The sequence below is a fragment of the Plasmodium gaboni genome, chromosome 7 (assembly GCF_001602025.1).
Source record: "Plasmodium gaboni strain SY75 chromosome 7, whole genome shotgun sequence".
NCBI classification, from domain to species: Eukaryota; Apicomplexa; class Aconoidasida; order Haemosporida; family Plasmodiidae; genus Plasmodium; species Plasmodium gaboni.
In genome coordinates, this window is record NC_031487.1 from 672694 (window position 1) to 698305 (window position 25612).

The 25612-nt window shown below is 17.7% G+C and overlaps 6 protein-coding genes across 6 annotated transcripts; 5 read left to right on the forward strand and 1 right to left on the reverse strand.

Moving 5' to 3' along the window:
* On the forward strand, positions 1 to 9560 carry PGSY75_0721000 (putative membrane protein; the record flags this gene model as incomplete). The annotated part of the gene is made up of 2 exons (XM_018785051.1): positions 1 to 2685; positions 2850 to 9560. Coding segments are annotated over 2 exons (9396 nt in total), but the record flags the coding sequence as incomplete, so codon positions are not given.
* Positions 9561 to 11441: 1881 nt separating this feature from the next.
* PGSY75_0721100 (hypothetical protein) lies at positions 11442 to 12170 on the forward strand (the record flags this gene model as incomplete). The annotated part of the gene is made up of 1 exon (XM_018785052.1): positions 11442 to 12170. The coding sequence occupies one exon, from the start codon at positions 11442 to 11444 to the stop codon at positions 12168 to 12170; it is 729 nt and encodes a 242-aa protein (XP_018642553.1).
* An 882-nt stretch (positions 12171 to 13052) lies between these two features.
* Positions 13053 to 15755, reverse strand: PGSY75_0721200 (hypothetical protein; the record flags this gene model as incomplete). The annotated part of the gene is made up of 1 exon (XM_018785053.1): positions 13053 to 15755. The coding sequence occupies one exon, from the start codon at positions 15753 to 15755 to the stop codon at positions 13053 to 13055; it is 2703 nt and encodes a 900-aa protein (XP_018642554.1).
* A 1116-nt stretch (positions 15756 to 16871) lies between these two features.
* On the forward strand, positions 16872 to 19547 carry PGSY75_0721300 (putative DEAD/DEAH box ATP-dependent RNA helicase; the record flags this gene model as incomplete). The annotated part of the gene is made up of 1 exon (XM_018785054.1): positions 16872 to 19547. The coding sequence occupies one exon, from the start codon at positions 16872 to 16874 to the stop codon at positions 19545 to 19547; it is 2676 nt and encodes an 891-aa protein (XP_018642555.1).
* A 1520-nt stretch (positions 19548 to 21067) lies between these two features.
* PGSY75_0721400 (hypothetical protein) lies at positions 21068 to 22348 on the forward strand (the record flags this gene model as incomplete). The annotated part of the gene is made up of 6 exons (XM_018785055.1): positions 21068 to 21137; positions 21310 to 21399; positions 21511 to 21633; positions 21750 to 21879; positions 21995 to 22076; positions 22199 to 22348. 6 exons carry the CDS (start codon positions 21068 to 21070, stop codon positions 22346 to 22348), a joined length of 645 nt encoding a protein of 214 aa, XP_018642556.1.
* A 549-nt stretch (positions 22349 to 22897) lies between these two features.
* On the forward strand, positions 22898 to 25150 carry PGSY75_0721500 (putative membrane protein; the record flags this gene model as incomplete). Its single annotated transcript, XM_018785056.1, has 1 exon — positions 22898 to 25150. The coding sequence occupies one exon, from the start codon at positions 22898 to 22900 to the stop codon at positions 25148 to 25150; it is 2253 nt and encodes a 750-aa protein (XP_018642557.1).
* Positions 25151 to 25612: the final 462 nt, after the last annotated feature.

Below are 25612 nucleotides of genomic sequence, written 5' to 3' on the forward strand. Positions count from 1 at the left end.
AAAAGAGAACAGCTCTGTAATAATAATAATAATATATATAATAATAATAATATTCATAGTTGTAATAATTTTTGTGTGTCATCCAACTCTTGTAATAGCAAAAGAAGTGAAGACATTTACAATGAGGAGAATAAAAAAAAAAAAAATGAAAAAGATTTATTTTATGATAAAGTGGATGAAATATTAAACCGACAAAGTGATAACGATGATGATTGGATATTCAATGAAGACAATGAAAATGAAATTAAAAATAAAGATTATATTAAAAATATAGATGATATTAAAAATATAGATGATATTAAAAATAAAGATTATATTAAAAATATAGATGATATTAAAAATAAAAATTATGGTGGAGACAATAAGAAACATAATGATAATTATTTACAAAATAATAATATTCATTTCGATGATGAGAATAAAAAGCATATTCCTTTTGAATTTGTCAAAGAGGAAAAACAGAATAAAGCATATTTTTTAAATATACACACCTTAAATTTTGATGCTCATTTGTTACATGCTCTTCTTAAAAAAAATAAATACAGACTTACAAAATATAATACAGATATGAATAATATGATATATAAATATTTATATTTATATAAGAAAAAAAAAATTTTTAAATATAAACAAACGAATGAACAATCTTATAATGATTATAATAAGGATGAAAATTATAATTATTATCATACGAATGACACAGAAGAAAAAAAAAATACTCATCAAGATAAACAAAAAAAAATATATGTAGATGATAAAAAAGAGAAAGTGTATGAACAAGACATACATAATAAAATTAAAAATATGAACAAAGAGGATAAAGGTGAATATAATGAAACTGATCAAACAAATAAATTATTAGATATTGTGTATTATAATGAAAATAATAATTACAATTATATTAGCCCGGATGATGATAATAATAATTATTTGAGAGATGTGCACTTTTTATATATGGAATATTTTATAAGAAAAAAAAATCTGACCGAAATTACAAATATATATAATAAATATATTTATAATAAAGATAATTTATTATATTTAAAAAAGTGGTATATGAAAAATGTATATATATTAAACTCGAAAGGATATGATAAAAAAAATATATATGAATATACAAATGATATAAATAATATAAGTAATACAAATGATATAAATAATATAAGTAATATAAATAATATAAGTAATATAAATAATATAAGTAATATAAATAATATTAGTAATACAAATAATAATCCACATAACAGTTGTGTTAGTGTGAGTGAAGAGAACTCTCATAATAATTACAATTTGTCACCCCCATCTATTAAAAGCTTTTGCTTAAATAATTATTTTATTTGTCTGCATACACAAAATAATGAAGTCATTATCCTTAGTTGGAAATTTATTAATATAAACAATTTAATATTTTTTAAAGGAAAAGATAATATTGATGATTTTTTTTTTAAAGATGAAGAAGGACCTATTAATTTAAACTTTAATTATTATAAATATCCTCATTATGCTATTATAAAAAATGATAATTTGAAAAAGATAAAAAATATTCATATTAATGATATGAATAAATTATGTATAAATACTTCTAATTGTATATATGTTTTTGAAATTCTTTTATGTGATTCAAAAGTTCAATATAAATATTTATATAACTATATAGAAAAAGGAAATTTTTTAAATAAAGAAAATAATATATCTTCTTCCTTACATATTAAAGAAAAAAAATTGTTATACTTTACACCTTATAATATAATATATTTAAATAATAATAAAAATATTTTTAATAGCATGATAACAATAACAAAAGATATCAAATTTAAATATAAGATATTAAACACGGCATTTTATAATAATAATGTTTATATGGTCATATCGTATTTTAATAAGATCACCCTTTTTAAAAATGAAGCTATTTATTTTGTTTTACTATATGATAAAAATGGCGATGTGATAAGTGAACAGGAGGTAAATGAAAAGAATATAAATATAAATGAAAAGAATATAAATATAAATGAAAAGAATGAAGATTCAAATGAAATGAAAAAATATGAGATTCATAATAACAATGATAAAAAATATAATTTAAAAGATGATTATATAAGTTACATTCCTTTCCTTGGAATTTTAGAAAATAATAATTTTTGTGCTGCATATGGTAAATCAATAACTATTTTTGAATATGTTTGTAAGGTTGTTATAAAATATAAATATATATTAAATCATTCTATATATTTTTTTAAAAGTTGTGATAATAATATTATTATTATATATGATAAATATAAATTATATGTATATCAAATAATGTTAAAAGGAAATACAGATTTTTGTATTCTTTTATTATATGAAAAAAAAATTAATAATGTAACTAGTCGTGTCATATCTGAAGGTTATAACATATATGAAAGCTATGATGGATTTATAAATATAAATAAGAAAAATATAAAGTTAAATAAAAATGATAAAATCGCTAACTTTATGTTTTCTTTATTTAATCAAGATATAACATTAAATGAACAAAATTCCAAAAATAATTCATCTTTTTTTTATATTAATTTGATATATATATATATATTAAATAATAATAAAGTGGATATCATAGTCATTAACTCTTTGATATATATGATTTATCTTTTTTTCATTTATAAAAAATATGATCTCCTCCTCATGTTTATATTACACCTTTACAACGTAAGTTAAATAAGGCGATCATTACCTAAAAAAATAAAAATATATAAATATATATATATATATATATATATATACATATATTATGTATGTGTGTGCTTATTTTTTATTATTTATTTATTTTTTTATTTTATTATTTATTTATTTTTTTATTTTTATTTTGATAGGGAGATGTGTGTGTGCTTAGCGACTTTTCTCTCAAGGAAGAAGAAAAAAAGATACAAATTCAAAAATTACTTTTTTTTTTTTTCGAGACACAAATGCGTGATATTATAGAAAACTATAAAGACTATAAAGAGAAGCAAATATGTAATAATAATTATTTTATAAAATATAGAGGTGATCAAAATGATGATAATAATAAAAATGATGACTATAATTATTTTAATAATTATGATAATTTCAGTGGATGTATTTCTTATGAATATACACCCATGAGGGATATTACCTACACAGTATCATCTATTTCAACAACTTTATCATATTCTTTATCAGACGATGAAAAAAAGGAAGAAGAGTCACATATTCCTTTGTGTAAAGAAGATAATATATATCATAAAAATATTATAAATGATCAAGATAGTTATAATTTATCTATAGATGATAATAATATAAATGATTATGAATATATTAAAAATAAAAAAACAGTAATATTAAAAGATGAAGAAGAAGGTATATATATAAATAATAAAATTATTAATAAAGAATGTATTGAAGAATTAATACACTTATGTTATTTAAGTATAGAATTGAGTATAAAATTTAATATAAGTCTATATGAATATATATTCCATCTATTTAAAACATATAATATAGAAAGTGTTTATTTTTATATATGTGAACCTTATATAATAAATAAAAAAATATGCCTTACTCATGATTCTTTAATATATAACTTGTTACAATATTTTAAAAGGTTTTATAGTATTTTTTGTTTATATGATGATACATATTATGATTTGTTCTTGTTCTTTTGTGCGTTTCTTAGGAGTAAGGTGGGGGGTAATAGAATGTTTAAACGACAGATGGGTATCACATCTGGAAAGGGGAAAAGGAAAAATATAAATTATGACAAAAATTATGACAATGAAAAAAATGACCATAATGATAATTATTGTGATAATATTATGAATAATGCATTTCTATCAAAATTTATATTCATTTTAAAGATTCAGAATAAACCCCAACATGATCAACTCCATTCTTCTGATAATCACAATGAAATACTTTATAAGAATAAAGAAGAAAGTCATAATATTTACAATAGACATATGATGATATGTGAAGATAAAAATAAGGAATATATAAACGAGTCTGTAACATTTGATTTTTATTTTATTGATAAATATTTGAATATAAAAAAAAATTTGAAACAAATAAAAAAGATATATTGTTTTATTTGTATAATTAATAAATTCTGTAAATTTTTTGAAAATATAAATCTTGAAAAAAATCTTGAAAATATTATATCTTTATTACCATTACATATAAGTTCCTATTTATATAATAAACATAATGAAGATAAAACAACCATATGTGAATTTTTTATATCATATATGATAAGAAAAAAGAATATCTTTTTTTTCAAATTTTGTAAAGATAATAATATAAAGAATGAAATGTTTCCAATTTATATACCAATATATATATTTAATAATTTTTATCAAACAAATTTTTTTCTTTATTATTTATATTGTGTTCTATTTAAGAAACCATTTAGTATCTATATGGATACATATGTGAATGAGAAGAGGCACATGGTTTATATTAAAGATATATATGTTTTAAAAAAACAAAAAGGAAATAATCAGCAAAGAAATTGTAATTATAATGGTGATAATATAAATGATAATAATAATAATAATAATAATAATAATATATCTATATATCGTATTTGTATCGATGATTCGTCTTATTATAATAAAGTCTTCTTTGTTTATTCTCCTCTTCTTTATGAGAAGGAACAAAATTATGGACTTAATAAAAATATTGTAACTCTAATAGAATATATGTGTAAAAGATATGATAAAAAATGTTTACTAATAGAAGATGAAAAAGATATTCTCTCTGGTTTGTTCTTTGAAGGATTGAATGGGATGGAAGGAAATTATATGGCTCATTTTGAAGAACACAAAAAAATAATAAAAAAAATAATAAATAGTAATAAAAGTGATGATAATAAAAAATATGACCTATATGGGCAATATGATCAATGTGGGCAATATGATCAATGTGATCAAAATTTTAACATCACACATAATAATGATAATAATATATACGACAAACAAGAAAGTAATCATACTATGAGATGCCCTATGAATGTGGAGGACGACCATAATAATGAACCCAGCTCAAATAATGGTTCTGATATTTATAAAAATTATATAATATATAATAATCCTAATAATATGAAAAAAATACAAAACAGAACATATGAATCATTCCTTGAATTTGACATGTTAAAAAAAAGAGAAACCATATTATCAATAAATAAAATAAATTGTAAGAATAAAATGAGAAATATACAAAACGAATTTAATATAAATGATTTTTTTAATTTAGATAAGAATGGAATGTTTTTATTATTTCAAATGGCTTTATCGAATTGTTTTTATATAATGAATAATTTCTTTTTTTTTTATCACCACAATAATAATAATATGAATGGTAATAATAATATGAATGGTAATAATAATATGAATGGTAATAATAATATTAATGGTAATAATAATATGAATGGTAATAATAATATTAATGGTAATAATAATATGAATGGTAATAATAATAGCAATTATAATTATATAATGAATATATTCATTGAAAACATTTTAGAGTTTTACATACACTTAAGTGTATCATATGTTCATTATAAAAATAAATTATATTTTATATTACAACAAAATGTCGAAAATATAAAAGATATATATAAACATATAATATATAAAATAGACACATGTGTTCATTATGATGATATTAGAAAATTCTCTTTAAAAATGAAAAATTATATTATCATTTCATCAGATATAAGAACTGTAGAAAATAATAAGATGCTAAGTTTAATCCAGTGGATTATTTTTCAATTATTTTTTATTAAAAATCATATGAAGAAAGTTATAGAATATACTACATATATGTTTCTTTTGTTCTTTATTTTTTCGACAGATTTTTTATTTGACGAATGTATGAATATATATTTTATTCATTTTCTTTTTCAAATTGATAATAAAGAATATGACAAATATAATATGACACACCATGATAATAATAATAATAATAATAATAATTTACAAATTAGTATGTTTAATTATCATCTTTATAAAAAATATAAAAAAAAATGGAATAACTTCCTATCCACATTTAATCTTCAAAAAGATATATATGATAACAATTATATTAAAATATTAAATTTAAAAAAAAAAAAAATTCTCCTTAAAAAAAAAACGATTTTATATAATCTTCATATGCATAAAAACGAAATAGATTTTAATATAATAACGTATATTATGAAAAAGGTATACTCATTTGATCTATCCTACTTGTTGAATCATTTTTCAACATATATTACATATAATCATATGGAATGTCATACACCCCAAACATATATAAGAAGAACAAATACGGAGAAAGATATCAACAAAAAGATTTATATATCAGAATATATAAATAATTCTTTTAATAATATATATAATGGAAATTATAATAATAATAATAATAATGAGCATAAACAAAATAAATCTCCTAATAAGAATATATATTATAATATAACAAATAAATCTAATTCATTGAATCATAAAAAAGAAGCCAAGATAAGTATATTCAAAGGAAGTGATAAACATGTCGTTCATACAAAAAAAGATATTTCTTTGATTAATAAAAGAATGAAGAAAAAGAAAAAAATAAATAATATATGTTCAATAAAATTTTGTAAAAATGAATTAAGATATATTTTGTTGTTATATGTTAAGAAGTTGATAATGGTATCAGAGGGGTTGAAAAAAAATGACCACGAAAAGAAAGATGATAATATTAATAATAAAAATGATAATATTAATAATAAAAATGATAATATATATAATAATGATAATATATATGATAATTATAATAGTGTATGTCATAATAAACAGAACAATATGCTTTATTATAAAAAAAAAAAACTTATCGATAATTTTCTGAAATACATTTTATTCTTCAGTTGCACAAAAAAATATACAAATATTTGCCTTCTCCTTTTTGATTATTTTGGATATTACAATGTTGTTATTGAATATTATAAAAAATATAAACTAAACGATTTATATGAATACATATATTTTAAAATATATTACTTTTATAAAGAGACACGCTTGAAAAAAAGAATATACGGATATCTCTTTTATACTACCTTATTAAAAAATATTAACTTGTTAAATAATTTATTTGTTCATTATATTTTGAATAATTATTTTTTTTTTCATAGTAAGAGTGTGGACATGTTAAAAAAAGGTAAAAAAAAAAAAATACAGATGGAAAGGATATCGAAATGGAGGGGGAATAAAAAATATAAAAAATATGAAAAGAATCAAAAATATGAAAAATATGAAAAATATGAAAAATATGAAAAAAATGATAAAAATGGAAAAAATCAAAAAGATCAAAAAAATGATAAAAATGGAAAAAATCAAAAAGATCAAAAAAATGGAATGGTCAACATGATCAATGGTGAGGATGACAAGGGAGATGAAAATGTTCAACCTAATCAAAATGTTGAATATACTAAAAATAATAATGATTATTTTGAGAAGGAAGAAAATATTGATGATAGTATTCTGCATACGTGTCAAAAAAGACTTTATGGGGTTAGCAAAAGTGAAACATATCTACAAGAAACTGAAGAAATTAGTAACATTGAACCTAATTTAGAAAATAAAAGTACATACAGTGATAATAATAATAATAATAATAATAATAATAATAATAATAATAATGATAATAATAATGATAATATAGAAGGATATGAAAAAAACAAAATGAAAGAACATATCATCTGTTATGGTGATAAGATTATACATGATAAAGAAAAAAATGATAATTATAAAAAAATGCTTTTATCATTTAAAAATAATATATTATATAATAAAAATATTTTTAATAATATAAATAAATATAATAAAAAATATTATAAGTATTCATCATTGTATTATGTGAAATTTTTTATTTTTTATATATCCTTATATTTTATTGAAAGTTTATTATTATCATCAACAAATAATTTTAATGATATGATAAGAATGAGAATTTATTTTTTATTATTATATAAAATTAAATTTCCAAGAAAGATAAAAAGTTATATATTCAAAAAACACTTTGTAAAATATATAGACTTATTATGTAAATATAAAAAACAAAAAGTTTATAAATGTGTAAAGGATATAAATTGTGAAGCATATATGTCAATATATGAAAAATATCATAATATAAATATTATATTATATATATATGAGAAGCAAGGTAAATTTTTTAAAATAATACAAATATGTTTAAAAGAAATAAAAAATAATATATCTAAATTGTATAATGTTCTGAAGAAATGTTATAAAAATAAAAAAAATAATAATAATAATAAAAATAATAATAAAAAAAATAATAATAATAATAATAAAAAAAATATTAAATCCTTTTTTTTTTTTTCGACAAGGGTAACTTATGATGATATATTTTCTATAAATTTTGATCATAATGTTGATATATATAATTTTTATAAAATACCACTCAAAAAAAAAAAAATTAAAAAAAGTTTATTCGATTCATCTAAACAAAAAACACAAACAATTATTAAAGACAAACATATATTTATTCAGAAAATATTTACAAATCTCAATTATATTTCAAAGCACAAGCCCCATTTCTTGGAATCTTTTGTGATTAATAAAAAAAACGGGATGGCACCTTGTCATACAACTGAGGGTGTTGAAAAAGAGATAGTTATTAAAAGAACATATGATCATCATATAAATAAAAGTACAAATAAATGTTTAAATAAACATATAAATCAAAATAATTGTGATAATGAATTACAAAGTAGTATATGCTATAATTCACATTCACAGGAGCTACATATAAAATGTAGAAATGGAAATTCCAAAAAAAATAACAAGTGTGAAAATATGTATGGACATAAAAAACGGTTGATTAAATCTCGATGGTTATTTATAATAAAAGAATATAATAATATATTTTTATATATATATATGTTATCATTTATTTTAAAAAAGAATAAAATAAGAAATAATAAAATAAATGAATATATCATATCATATATACTTAATGAATGTTTAAAAGGTTATATAGATATACATGAAAAAATAATAAATTCTATTACTTTTAAAAAAAAAAAAAAAAAAATATTACCTTTTTTTAATTATATATTTGAACAAATTATTCTTTTTGTTATTAATATTAATTCTTATAATCAAACACAAAATGTATGTCAAAAAATATTATCAGAATATAAACAAAAATTGGATATTAAATTAATAAAGATGCCATTAATACAAGTATTAAAAAATCTATGTGACACTTATATCTTTTTTAACGATACAAGTGAAGTTGCTCAAAAGAAAATTAAAGAAAGCATGAAATTTTATTCTTATCAAAAAAAAAAAGGACTAATTATTAATTTTCAACAACCAACTCATACACATAAGTTTAATATGCAACTAGCCAAAAAAAGTTATATACTATCTTTAAATAAAGAAAGTATGAATCCTAATATAACAAAATGGAATTCGTCTGAATCTAATCGTATATTATATGTTTATAAATGTGACCATAGTAATCATTTTGCATGTACACATTTTTGTTTTGTCTGTGATTCTGTGTTAACAGAAAAGAAATCATAAAAGGGGATATAGTATATATCATGGTGTTATATGGCAATATAATGTATATGTATATATGTATATATGTATATGTATTTATATGTATTTATATGTATTTTATTATTTTTTTTTTTTATGGTGAAACGACTTAAAATATTTACGTGGCTAATATTTTACGCGTTCTTATAATATATATCTTATATAGTATCATATATTTTTTATATTTCTTATATTTTTTATATTTCTTATATTTTTTATATTTCTTATATTTCTTATATTTTTTTTGTTTTTTTTTTTTTTTTTTTTGAACTGTTTGAAAACATGTTAATTCGTTTCTTAAATATTGACAATATTATGCTAATATCACAGAAAAAATATAAATAAAATGATTAAAATATTTTATTGTATGTGGAGATATATATTCGGCTTTATACGTATTTTTTACGGGTCCCCTTTAAAAAAAAAATAAAAAATAAAAATAAAAAAATAAGAACATATCTCGTAATATAAATAATATATATATTATATATATATATATATTTTTTTTTTTTTTTTTTTATGTATTATTATTTATAAGCCCATATGATAAAACATTATATTTATGTGGAAGAAGATATAAAATGATCTTCCTTTTTCATACAACGCAAATGTGTATAATATTTGAAGTACCAATATAAACATAATACGTTACAAATATTATATATATGTTTATATATATATATATATATATATATATTTTTTTTTTTTTTTTTTTTTTTATTAGATGAGGAAAATTAGGGTTCTCTTAATTTTCTTTATATTATTTAATTATTTTATTTTTCATTATATTTATTGTAGGGAAATAATTTATAAAATAAGAATAAAAAAAAAAAAAAATAAAGCCTCTTATTTTTTTGTTCATAAGAATATAAATATGTAATATTTTATATATATTATATATATATATTTATATATGCACTTAATAAAAACATTGTATGTAATAATATTTATATATATGTGTTATATTATTTTTATTAATATATTATATATATTAATAATATTTTTAAGCTTACAAATTATATATATTTTTAAAAATTCTTATATATATTTATTTATTTATTTTTTTTTTTTTTTCCTTTTTAAAATAATATATTTATTAATATATATGTTTAAAAGCATGTACATATATAATAATACAATAAATAAGATTAAAACTTGAAAATTGATCCTAAGCCTTATTATATTATATAATAAATAAATCATATACATATATTTATATATATATATATATATTTATATATATTTATTTATATATTTATTTATATATTTATTTTTATTTTAATTTATTTTTAATTTTTCTAATTTATAAATTTTATTTTTTAAAAAATAAAAAGATAGCTATTTTTTCTTATAAGAACACAAACTGAGAAAGTGTAAAAAATAATATATTAAAAATTTTATATCAAAGGTAAAAAGAAAATAAACAAATAAATAACAAATAAATAACATATATATAATATATATATATATGTAATATTTATTAAATATATATATGTATTATTTATTCATTTTATTTATTTATTTTATGAAATATTAATTTCCCCTATTAATGTTCCAAGAAATTAAATCGTTACAAGAATGTTCATGTATATATTTATTTATAAAATAATGTTTATGGCTTTTATATTTTTCATTACATAATTTGAATGTGTATATATAAATATCATCGCTCTTTTTTTTTTTTTTTTTGTATATTAAAATATACAACAATTAATATATATATATATATATATATATATATATATGTATATATGTTATATATTTACATTTTATATTTACATTTTATTTTTATAGGATATTAAAATTTTTGTGAGATTTATTTATTCATCTAATACAAATATTCATTATTATTATATTAGAAAGATGTCGAATATTTTCTTGTTGTTGTTATTTTGTTTAATTGTTGTTTTGTCTTCAAGTGGTGTATATTCAAGAGGAAATAAAATATCTAAATGCGTTTTTTATGACAAGAGGAACAAGGATATGAAACAAGTTTTTTATGTGCCTACGAGTGATGTAAATATGTATAAGGAGACCATAAGAAAATTATTATCAAGAGAAATAAGTTTATTAGAAGAACCTTTAGATGAAAATGAAAATAATCATAATATGAGTAATAAGAAAAATGTATCAAATTTTGAAGAAATAAAAAAAAATGATGAAAATAATAGAAAAAAAAAAGAAATGGAAGAAAAATTGAAATATATAGAAAAATATAGAAATTATGCAAAAGGGGTTCTAAAAAACGTAGAATTTAAATGTGATAATATTGATGATTTGAAATCAAAAGTAAAATGTAATTTATGTGTTTACACAGAAATTATAAATAATAAACATATAAGACAAGGTCAAATTATTCAAATATTTATGAACGAATGTATGTATGGATTTTATTATTATGATAATATTAATCAATATACACAAAATAATCAATATAATAATAAATCTTTAAACGATTATAACTCAACACAAAAATTAGATGATATCTATTTTAATATAACAAAAGATATATCAGAAGGAAATATAAACGGAATCAACTTTTTTAAACAACAATCTAGCAAATACCACCCAGTATGTTATGTAACTGAGTAATGCTAATTTTTTAAAACTTTATATCATCAACCAGGACACACAAATGTATAAACTGTGTCGAAATAAATAAATAAATATATATATATGTTATATATATATATATATATGTTATATATATATATGTATATATATTTTATTTGGTATGCCATATAAGATATATGAAATTACATATATGATTTATTTATGAATATTGTATTTTTTCAGCATTTTAAACAAATATTTATAAAACAAAAAAAAATCTATTCTAACGAGAAAAATATATACATATATATATATATATATATATATATATATACATATATATATATGTATGTATATATTATTCCTCGTCAATATTATGACTTAAAAATTAAAAAAAAAAAAAAAAAAAAAAAAAAAGAAAAAGAAAAATACATATTATATATAATGGTTTATGTCCATATTTTTTTTTTATCATACATGAATATATGTATAGATGTATATATGTATAGATATATATATGTATAAAGGTATATATGTATAAATGTATATATGTATATATTTTTATATATATATATATATATTTTTTTTTTTTTTTTTTTTTTTTAAAATATAACATTGTTGCAATATATATTCAAATTATATATATTATTTTATCATTTTCTTTTTTCATGAGCCGCACTTATAATCGTGCTTCTTATCTTTTCACATGAAACTTTAAAAAGATGTCACTGCACATAAAATATAATATATAAAATAAAAAATATAAAATATAAAATAAAAAATATAAAATATAAAATATAAAATACAAAATACAAAATACAAAATACAAAATACAAAATACATTATAACATGCAAAAATAAAAAATATACACACACGCAATTATATATATATATAATATATATAAATATTTTATTTATTTGTCATATTTCTAAATTTTTTATGTAACACCTCTTATCCACGTAGTCATACTTATGACCTTCTCTTAAATATATTTGGTGCATATCAAATGGCTCGTCTTCTATCATAGTAGTAGAAAAATTTGTAGAATTCATGTTTATACTACCCTCATATTGCATAGTGTCTATAATATATATAGGTATGCGAAAAGACATGTTGTAAACATGATCAAAAGATGTTTGCAGCGAAAATGGTTGTAATGTATTGTCTTTATTGTTGAAACAATAAAAATCCATATCTATAAAATAATCTATACTTATTATATCATTTTGAAATGTTGGAATAATATCTTCATTCAATATTATATTTATATTTTTTTCACAACATGATAAAGTACTAATATGTTGTTCTAGAATTATTTTATTACTACATAGGACATTATTATATGATTTTTTTTTTTTTTTTGATGGAACATTTAATTGTAATGATGATATAGATGTAGATGATAAAGACGTATTTTTTGAATTATATGATGTTGTTTTATAAGAACTAGATGAATAATCTTCTTCTTCTATAATATTATTTTCATCATAAAAAGATATATTTTTTGATATATTAAAAAATTTTTTTTTCAATCTAATTTTTTCTAACCTTTTTAAAGATATATCAATATGTTTTGTGCATATTTGAGAATTTCTTAAATTTATATTTATATTAATAATGCTATTATTATAATTAAAAACATTTGTTATTTTATTATTTATTTTATCCTTTAATGATATAATACAAACATTTTTATTATTCGTATTAATATTATATATATTAGGTGAATTGATTTTCATTTTTTTGGTGTTTTCATATTTCATATTTTTTTGATCCTTTACATTATTTGTAATAAAATCATTTTTTATTTTTTTCTTATTAATATAATATCTGAACATATTATTTCTAATCATATATTTTATGATAGTATCCATTTTATAAAATTTATTATTATATATCACATTATATTCATCTTTATTTTTTTTTTCATTCATCTGACAAATTATTTTCTTTTCTGTGTCACTTTTAACATTATCATTTGACAAATCATACATTTTTTCATTTGAACTAGTATTATTTTTTAATTTTCTAATATTTTTTTCGTTATTATCATCATGATCTTTTCTTTTTGTTGTATCTTCAGAGTCACCATTTTGATTATTCTTAATTATTTCATTTGACTTTTCTATGTGTGTATCTTTTTCTTCTTTAGAAGTTGTAACTTTATTATAATTATCTACAATTAAATTATCAAACCATAAAACAGGTTCATATATAATATCATTAAAAATAAAATTTTCGTATTTACAAAAATAAAAATTATGCAAATCTTTATCATCATACATAATAGGATGAATATCATTCATATGATATATATCTGTATTTTTTTTTTTTTCTTCATTTAATGATTTATTAGAACAATTAAATGTATTTGTATCCTCTGTGTTATCATATATATTTACCTTTTCATTGTGCTCTCTCTGGTTGTATTCATCTGACATTATTCCCTTTGTGTTATCATATATATTTACCTTTTCATTGTGCTCTCTCTGGTTGTATTCATCTGACATGATTCCCTTTGTGTTTGCCTTTTCTATGTTGTCTAGGATAGAGAGAAAAAAAGAGACATTATTATTTATGGTTGATAAATAAAAATTTTTATAATTACGATTACATTTAAGAATATTTTTAAAATAATTATAATGATATATTATATATAAAAAGCAATGTAGATAATAAAAATAATTATAATTGGGAATGATATAATTTAATAAGAAGATAGAAGAATCTTCTTTTCTTTGTGAGAACAAATTATAAATACATATAAAACAATCAAAATTACTTTTTTTAATATTATTATATATATGGGTTGGAATATAAGATATATTATATATTGTTTTATATAATAATGGTTTATATATAATATTATTATTATTATTATTAATATAATTTTTATTTATATCATCTGAATTATTTATAAATTTGTTTGTATTCCCCAATTCTTTTATATAAATATAAAAATTATGATGTAAATATGTATGTCTCTCATTTTCTTTATATAATTTTATATCATATGGTTTAATTGGATAATATGAAAAATTCAATATAGGATTATTTTTATATTTTGTATTAATAATATGTATTGAATAATTAGCTTCATATTTTTTTGTAATAAAATCTTTTGTATTTTTATATAATCTTTTAAGTGCTTCAACATATAAATAATATTTAATTTTTACATTGTTACCATTATATGTTGGTGGTATAAAATATGGAAGTAAACATTCTAAAGAATAATAAAAATTATTATTACATTTATTAAATAATATATCACTACATAATATTATAGAATTAGTATAAAATATTAAAAATTTCTTTTCATTTGTATCTTCTTTCTTCTTATAAAAAGGTAAATGTATATTGTCGTGTCTTTTTAGTAATTCTTCACTTACATTTATTATATCATTATTAAATATACATATTCCATATATATATAATACAACGTAATCTAATTTTATATTTCCTATATATTTCTCAGGACCACTCACTTGAATTATACATCTAAATATATCACCACTACGATAATATATATCATCTAAATATATATACAAATTTATTTTATCATTGTTTAAACATTCCAAGTTAATATTATTCTTGTCCTTTAACAAAAAAAAAAAATTCATCACAAAAAAAAAAAAAAAAATAAATAATAAATAAAAATAAAGATAAAAATAAAGATAAAGATAAAGATATTTATTAAAGGTCAGCAAATGTAAGACTTGTTTTTACATATATTAAAATAATAAAAATATAAATATAAATATATATATATATATATATATATATATATATATTTAAAATAATAAATTTTAAAATTTTACTTTAAATTATATATTTAATGACAAAAAAATATTATTACATATTTTTTAATATTTTATATACATAAAAATGAAGGTATACATATATATATATATATATATATATATATATATATATATTTATATGTATAATATTTTTATTTTTATTATTTTTTTTTTTTTTTTTTAGGGCACTGGTACCCGTTGGTTTTTTTTTTAATACATATATATATTATATATATATATATATATATATTTATGTTATATATATATTTTTTAAATATAAAAGATGTGATTTTATATTTCATATATATCATTTTTTTTGTATTATTTTAAATTTTTATTATAATAATTATATATAATATAATATATATAAATGTATATAATATATATATTATATATATTATAATATAACGTCATTATATATATAATTTATAATTAAATGTTGTAATCACATCTGGAAAAAATGATTAAGGAACAAAAATTTTTTTCTCAATAATTCATAAATAAATGGAAAGATAAATATAAAATATAATATATATATTTATATAATTATATATTTCTGTTTATATTTATCTATATAGAAAAAAACTTATTTAAATTTTTTTTTTTTTTTTGTAGTTTATATATATATATATATATAATTTTATATGTAAAAAAAATATCCTTTATTTTTTTTTTTTTTCTCTCCTTGTATGTTAATTATATATATTTAAAAATTTTGGGGAACATAAATATTTCCTTTTTTTAAAAATTATATGTTGTTATGTATTTATTGATTTTATATATATATATATATATATATATATAGTAGTATGATGGAGAATATAATCTGAGAATTATATATGTCCTGTCATACAAACATATATATAATATTTATATATATATATATATAATATTTATATAATTTATTTATTTTTTTATATACTTAGAATATAACCAATGGGCAAAATTTTCAAGAAAAGCCAAAAATCACACAAGGTGCATATGCACCATAATATAAATAAGCATGATCAAAAAAAAAAAAAAAACAGACAACAACATACTGACATGTTGATGGGCAAAATGTCCAAGGAATTTATTAAGAATAAGAAAAATATTGGAGAAGGAGGAAATAAAAAGAAAACAAATAATAAGTTTAATAATATTTGGAAGAAGAAAAAGAAAAATGACAATTCAGAAAAAGGTCAAGTAGATATACTAGGATTATTAAAAGATGATAATGACAATATGAATGATTATAATAATAATGATGATGATAATAATAATAATAATAATGATGATAATAATAATAATAATATTTATGATAATAATAACAATAATGATGATGATGATAATTATTCTTGTAATCATAAAAAAAATGATAAAACAAAAAAAGAACACGATATTCTAGAATTAAATAATATAAATTTTAATGAGAGAAGAAAAAAACTAATAAATGATAAAAAAATTTTTGATGGTAAATTTTGTGATTTAAAAAATGTGTTAAGTCAAACAATAATAAATACATTAGAAAAAAATAATTTTATAAAAATGACAAGTATTCAAAAAATGAGTATTCCTTTATTTTTTAAACCAAATGATATATTTTTAAAATCGATGACAGGCTCTGGAAAAACCTTATGTTATGCTATACCAGCAATAGAAAAAATATTAAATATGAAAGAAAAAATAAAAATTACAAGAGATATGGGTATCTTTATTTTGGTTTTGTCTCCTACAAGAGAATTAGCTATACAAATAAATAATTTATTTTGTATTTTATCAAAGCCATATCCATATATAGTAGCATCGTGCATAACTGGGGGAGAAAAAAAAAAATCTGAAAAAAATCGATTGAAAAAAGGGATATCTATATTGACATGTACACCTGGAAGATTATTGGATCACTTGGAGCACACAAAATCGTTTAAACTTACATTTTTAAAAATGGTAGTACTAGACGAAGCTGATAAAATAATATATTTGGGCACCCAAGACAAGATAAAACTTATATATGATATGATAAGAAAAATAAAGCAAGAGGAGTATTCGAAGGTTGACAGAAAGAAGAAAAAAGAACAGAATATAATTCGTGACAATATGGATGATATAAATATGAGTGGCAATAATATGAATGATATGAATGATATGAATAATATGAATAATATGAATAATATGAATAATATGAATAATATTAGTAATAATCTTTCAAAACAATATGAACAATTTATCACAGATAAATTCCAAATGATCTTTATATCGGCAACTCTAAACCATGCTATGAAAACGCTGGCAAATTATTGTTTAACAAATAATACTATATGGATAGAAAAAGAAAAAAAAAATGACATAAATGGTGGGGATGAAACTGAGGATAGGAACAATGAATCAAATATGAACCTAGAGAACAAAAAATTAAATAATAATAATAATAATAATAAATATGGTGATGATGATGATAATAACACTTATGAACTGCCTGAACAACTAAAACAGTACTGTATTCTTATAGATATGAAACAGAAATTTATCTGTTTAATATACATGTTATTAGATTGTATAGAAAAGAAAAAGAAGCCAGTGGTGTTCTTGTCAAATCATCATAGTGTGGAATATCTACAAATATTATTGAAAAGTATTTATTGGCCAACAGATGTAAATAAAAAAAATATCGAAGTAAATAAAAAATTGAATGAAAAAATAACTCCAGTATTAGAAAGAGAAGATGAAAAATTATTAAGAAAACATTTAGAACAAAATATATTAAATAATATAAATAATAATGATAAAAATAATCATAATGGTAGTGGTCGTATAAATTTGTCTTACAAAAATATAAATTTAGAAGAAATACAAAATGATGATGATCTAAATGATGAAACAGGGAATTTATATAACATCAATGCTGATAAACATAAAAGAATTTATTTATTTGAAAATATAAATATATATATACTTCATGGGAATTTATCTAAAGAAGATCGTTTAGGTAATTTTATAGACTTTTCAAACATTAACAATTCAATATTATTATGTACAGATATTATATCTAGAGGTATTCATTTTGATTCTTTAAGTGTTGTTATTCAATATGATCCACCACAAATTCTTGAAGAATATATACATAAAGTTGGAAGAACTGCTAGATTAAATAAACAAGGATCAGCTTATTTATTCTTACTAAACTCACAAAAACAATTTTTAAATATATTAAAAAATAAAAATATACAATTAAAAATTATATTAGGAAATACAATAATAAACCATTTCAAAAAATTTTGTATTCCTAATTTTTTAAAATCTGTAGGAAAAGATATTTTAAACTTTCTACACAATCATATGCAAACTATAGTTAAATCAAATAATACTCTTATGGAAAAAGGAACTAGTGCATTCTTATGTTCTATTACTTCTTTTTATTCAACCAGCAAAAATCTAAGAGCCATTTTTAATGTAAAAGATATACACTTAGGTCACTTGGCTTACACATTCTTATTAGAAAAAACTCCTAAACAAATTTCAAAATATAAAAAAGAACAAAATTATATCAACATTAAAAAACAAACTGTTCTTAGTAAGAAGGAAAAGAGATTGTTAAAGTCCAAAAAATTCCAGAAAAAGCAAAAGAGGAAATAAAAAAAAAAAAAAAAAAAAAAAAAAAAAAAAAAAAAAAAAAAAAAAAAAAAAAAAAAAAAAAAAAAAAAGAGCTATTATCTTTTTTTTGTTGTCTCTCAATATATATATATATATAATATATGACACATTCGTCCAGTATCACACCTTAAAAGTATATATATATATATATATATATATATATATTTATATTAATTATTTTTTTAAAATGTGCTTTATTTGTTTTTAAATATATACACATATACATATTTTTGTGCATAATGTACCATTTTAGCTTTTTTTTGATAATTGGAAATTTTTTGAAAAAACATAAGGTGTATTCTCACCACCTTTTTACATTTCTCCATTATTCAAATGAATAATGCTAATACTAATTAATTTATAAAAAATTAAAAATTAAATATATTTTTGAAAATCTACATAGGCCAAGGACGAGACAAAAAAAAAAAAAAATAAATAAATAAATAAAATAAATAAAGAATATGTTATAAACTATAAAAAGAGAAATAATTAATTTATAAAAAATTAAAAATTAAATATATTTTTGAAAATCTACATAGGCCAAGGACGAGACAAAAAAAAAAAAAAATAAATAAATAAATAAAATAAATAAATAAATAAAATAAATAAATAAATAAAGAATATGTTATAAACTATAAAAAGAGAAACATACTCTTTCTTTTCTACGTGTGTAAATTTTATGATAATTATAAAATAAACCTTTCGATCAATAGGAATAATATGTCAACTATATATACATATATATATTTATAACATCTGTATGTATAATTTTATTTATGTTTTATCTTTTTTTTCGTAATATTGTAACCTTTTCTAAACAAATGATGCGTTGGAAAAAAAAAAAAAAAAAAACACCTTGATAATATTTTTCCTCTTTATTTTCCTTCCATTCGTTAATAATTATAATATAAAAAAAATATATCATATTTTTTTTTTTTTTTTTTTTTTTTTTGTATGAATCGATATTTAAAATATATTTCTTACATGTTATTTTATACAGTTAAAGTGCAGTATTCTATTATAAAAGGATAAAATGATAAAAAGAAAAAAGGCCTTTCATTCAAAACTACTTCATTATTATTATTATTTTATTTTATTTTTTTAATAATTTAAATAATCTAAAGAATTTTATTTTTAGAGGTACATTTATATGAAAAATCCACATGGGATTTATATTATAAACGGAAAAATATATTATATATTATTATATATTTCTTTTAAAATAGGGATTAATATATATATGTAAGCATATATATAATTATATATATATATATATAATATATATGTATATATATTTATAACGATGACTCTTTTTATTTTATTTTATTTTTATTTTATTTATTTTATTATTTTTTTTTATAAACAATATTAATCTTATTAATCTAAAATTATAATATTTTATTACATTTAATTTCACAATTTTGTTTGTTTCCATTTAGTTTGAATAACATTAAAATATTTCCATTCATTCCTTGACTTGTTTAAATTATCAATAAATAAAAATGAACATTGAAAAGCTAAATGCGGTAAAAAAGTATGTTCAGAATTTTGATCATAAAAATGCTGACGAAAGTAAGAAAAATTATGAACTGTTCAGAATTATTTTGTACATACAAATATATAAAAATATACATTTTGTTCTATACCATCAGCCACTGGGAAAAATATATATATATGTATATATATATATATATGTATATTTTTATGTATATTTTTATGTATTTATTTATTTATTTTTTTTAAGGCATAAGCAATTTTGTTCAATTACTAAAGGCAATAGATATAAAAATGGTTGTGTTTGATTTTGACCTTACTATAATCGGTGCCCATTCAGGTAAAGAACATACTGTGCATAATAATATATATATATATATATATATATATATATATATATGTATATTTTTATGTATTTATTTATTTATATATTTTTACTTTGTGATTGTAGGAGGATATATTGATAAATCAAATGATGTTGATAATATTGGAACGTCTGTATCTGAGCATTTTAAAATATTTTCAAAGGCTTTATATGCCAATGATATTAAAATTACAGTGGCTACTTTTTCAGGTTGGAAAAAAAAAAAAAAAATTAATGTGTGTATAATGGATATGTAAATATATATATAAATAAATAAATAAATAAATAAATATATATATATATATATATATATTTTATTTTATTAGATGAAGAAGCTATTCGATATAATAAAAGCAGATCATCAAATTTAATTGCAGGTACAGAATTAGTCCAATTCTGTATAAAGAAAAGTAAATGTGAAACAAAAATTGAAAAGGTTTACGCCTATTACCCATAGTAATAAAAAATAAAATAAAAATAAATATATTTATATAAGTGTACTGATTTATTATATCCTATTTTGGATTATTAAATGTCATTATTTTTTTTATTCTTTATTTTTTTTATTTAGTTATTATAAGGAACCGAAAAAATACAGGGCATTGGGATTGGATAAACCTATGACAAATGATAAGTCATATCATTTAGAAAGAGTAAGAAAATATAACATATAATAAATATATATTTTTTAAATATCTTATGGAGAATTATAAAAGCATTATATGTTCATTCTCCATATATATATATATATATATATTTTTATATATTTTTACAGATAAGACGAGAATTTTTTGTCAATATTGATGAAATAATATTTATAGATGATGATATGAATAATTGTATATCAGCTCGTAAAGAAGGTTATATTACCTTTAATGTAACTGGAAAGGATGGATTTAATTTTAAGAATATACAAATTTTATAGTATATGATGATTATATATTAAGAAGGATGCACATAAAAAATATATGTGTAAATATATATATTTTTATATATCTTTAAATTTTGAAGAAAAAAAAAAAAAAAAAAAAATTGTAATTTCGTTCCTTTTTCATTTATATTATATTATATTATATTATAATTTAATTTTAATTTTTTTTTTTTTTTTTTTTTGTTTTTTAAATTTTTTCTTTACCCATTTAAATATTTTATGATTATATATTTATATAATCCTTATTTTGTTAATATGAATATATATATATATATATATATATATATTATTATTATTTGTGTGTATTTTTTTTTTTATATTTTTTTAAATAAATATTGGCCTTATATTACTAAAAACAATAAAAAATATCCTCTCCACTTTTTTTTTTTTTTTTTTTTTCAAGTATTATATAAAAAATATAATATAATATAATATAATATAATATATATAAACAATGTGTAATATTTAAGAGGTAATATTTACAAAAAAAATGTTATATTAATATCCTTATTTTATGTTATAATTAAAAAAAAAAAAAAAAAAATGACTAAGAATGATTATAGAACTATACATAAATTTATAAAAATGACATATAAGGTAATAAGAAATTATATGTCTATACATATTATTCATTTTATTATGAATATTATTTTATTGAATTATATGGTTATATATATATATTTTTTAAATAAATACAATAATGATAGTAAAAAAAATATGTTAGATGAAGATCAGAATTATTATTTTCAAGTTGAAAGTAATAAGATAGAGGAAAGGTTAAGATATACATTGGTTATTATATATATATTTTTTTGTTTATTTTTACGTTTATTCATTTGTATTGGGCAGTATTATAATAATAACAAGGGATTATGTAAAAATATGAGGAATAAAGATAATATTTATAATGTATATGATGAAAATAATATAAATAAAATAAATAATGAGAATAAGAATAAAGAATGTTGTAATTTTTATGAGAATATAATTTATGTAGGAAATAAAAAAAAATATGATTATATGAATAAAAATCCTAAAGAATTAAAAGATAAGAAAAGAAATGAGGATATATATATATCCTTAAATTATATTTTTTTATATATATTGTTATTTTTGATAGGAGTATGTAATTATCACATAAAGGAGTTTTTTTTTTATTTTTATTGTATATTAATAATATGTGAAATAAATACTCCTTTAATTATATTTATGAATTTAATAAAGATAATAAATAAATATTATAAAAAAAATTACTTGTTTAAAGATTATAATAGTATTAACAACATTAAAAAAAATGATTTGTACATTTTTTTTTTTTATTTTGTTCTATTAAGATATGTAAAAAAGTTTCATATATATGGAAAATTTAAAGTATCACAAAGTGAAAAAAATAAAGTGCAAAATATAAAAAAAAAAAATAATAATAATAAAAAAAAATATATAATATCAACATTTTATAAAAAGGAAAACAAAATAGGAGGTCTATTCTGTTTATTTAATTATATAAAAAATAACATTATAATTTACTACTATATATATGTATATAAAAACACTATTCATTTATTTTTAAAAAAAAAACAAATAAATAAATTTTATGAAATAATATATTCATTTTTTATTAAAAAAGCTTTCATCATATATGATACTATAAGAACATCACTAAAAAATGTATTAATAATATTAAGACATAAGACAGTTGAAGAAAAAAATACAGATAATTATAATAAAAAAAAAGAACATGATATTAATAAATATGATCATAACTGGGTAATAAAAAAAAATTTATGTAAAGAAATAAATACATATTCAAATGATTCTAAAGAGCACGAAGATGAAGAAGAAGACAAAAAAAAAAAAGATTCTCATAAAGAATATTATAACAATGAAATAATAACCAAAAAAGAGTATGAAAAAATAAAAAAAAATTTTTATAAATATAAAAATTATTATGAATATTTTAAAAAATACAAAAATGACGATACTTCTAATAACATGTCAGTTTATGAAAATGAAATTATAGACAATAATAATTTTTATTTTTTACCCAAGAAAAAAAAAAAAGAATTTCAAGTCATCGAACAAGGAGAAAATAAATTATTTTTTAAAAATAAGATGGAAAATGAAGAAAGTAATAACATATATGAAGTGCAAGAAGAAATAAAGAATAGTAATACGTATATACATTCAAACAGTATCCATATAAATAAAATATCGACGGATACTTCTCTATATTGTCATTCTTCTTCCACAGAACGAAGAAATAAATCACAATTTCATGACACAAATAATGATAAAAATAATAAATCATTTCTTTCTTGCGAAAAGGAAGAATCGATACAATACAAAAAAAAAACGAATGTAATTAAAAAAAAAAAAATAAAGATATATTATAAACATTACCATGACGTTGAAGATATAAACAAAAAAGTAACAATAAAAAATAACAACAATAAAAACAACAACAATAAAAACAACAACAACAAAAACAAGAACAATAATAATAATAACAATTTGATGTGCTTAGAAAATAATGTGAAAATATTTTTATCAAATTTTAAAAGCAAGATGGAAATTTACAAATTTCTAAAAAGGATATATAAAGTTGTTCTATTATTGAACATATATTTAATATTTTTTATTAAAGCAATAATAATTTATATGAATATATATTATTTTATATTCAAAAGCACACATTCTCTTTTTTCTTTTCATAAATGTTTTTTAATTTTATTGCAGTGTTGTTATTTTTGTTTTTTCCGTCTATATCTACATGAATATAAAAAGTTGAAAAAATGATCTATTTATATATTATACGTTTTTTTTTTTTACTTATTATTTATTTGTAATGTGTTCATGTATTTATTTATTTATTTATTTTATTATATCCACCATGTGGACATAAGACATTTTTTTTGTTGTATTTCCTCATTTATTGTAGCATATATATAAACATAAATGAATATATCTCCAATTTTTTTCAGATAAACAAATATGCATATCTATATTTTTGTTTTTACTAAAGATAATAATAAATGATATTTAAAAAAATTTTAAATAGTTTATTCTTTTATTCTTTTCTTCTTTTTTTTTTTTTTTTTTTTTTTTTCTTAATAAAAATAAAATTTTGAATTACACAAGTTAAATAGATAATATATGAAGAATGTGGATAAATAAATATTTTTCCTACTATTTTCCAAAATTAAAAAAAAAAAAAAAAAAAAAAAAAAAATTAACATATATAAAATATAAAAATATATG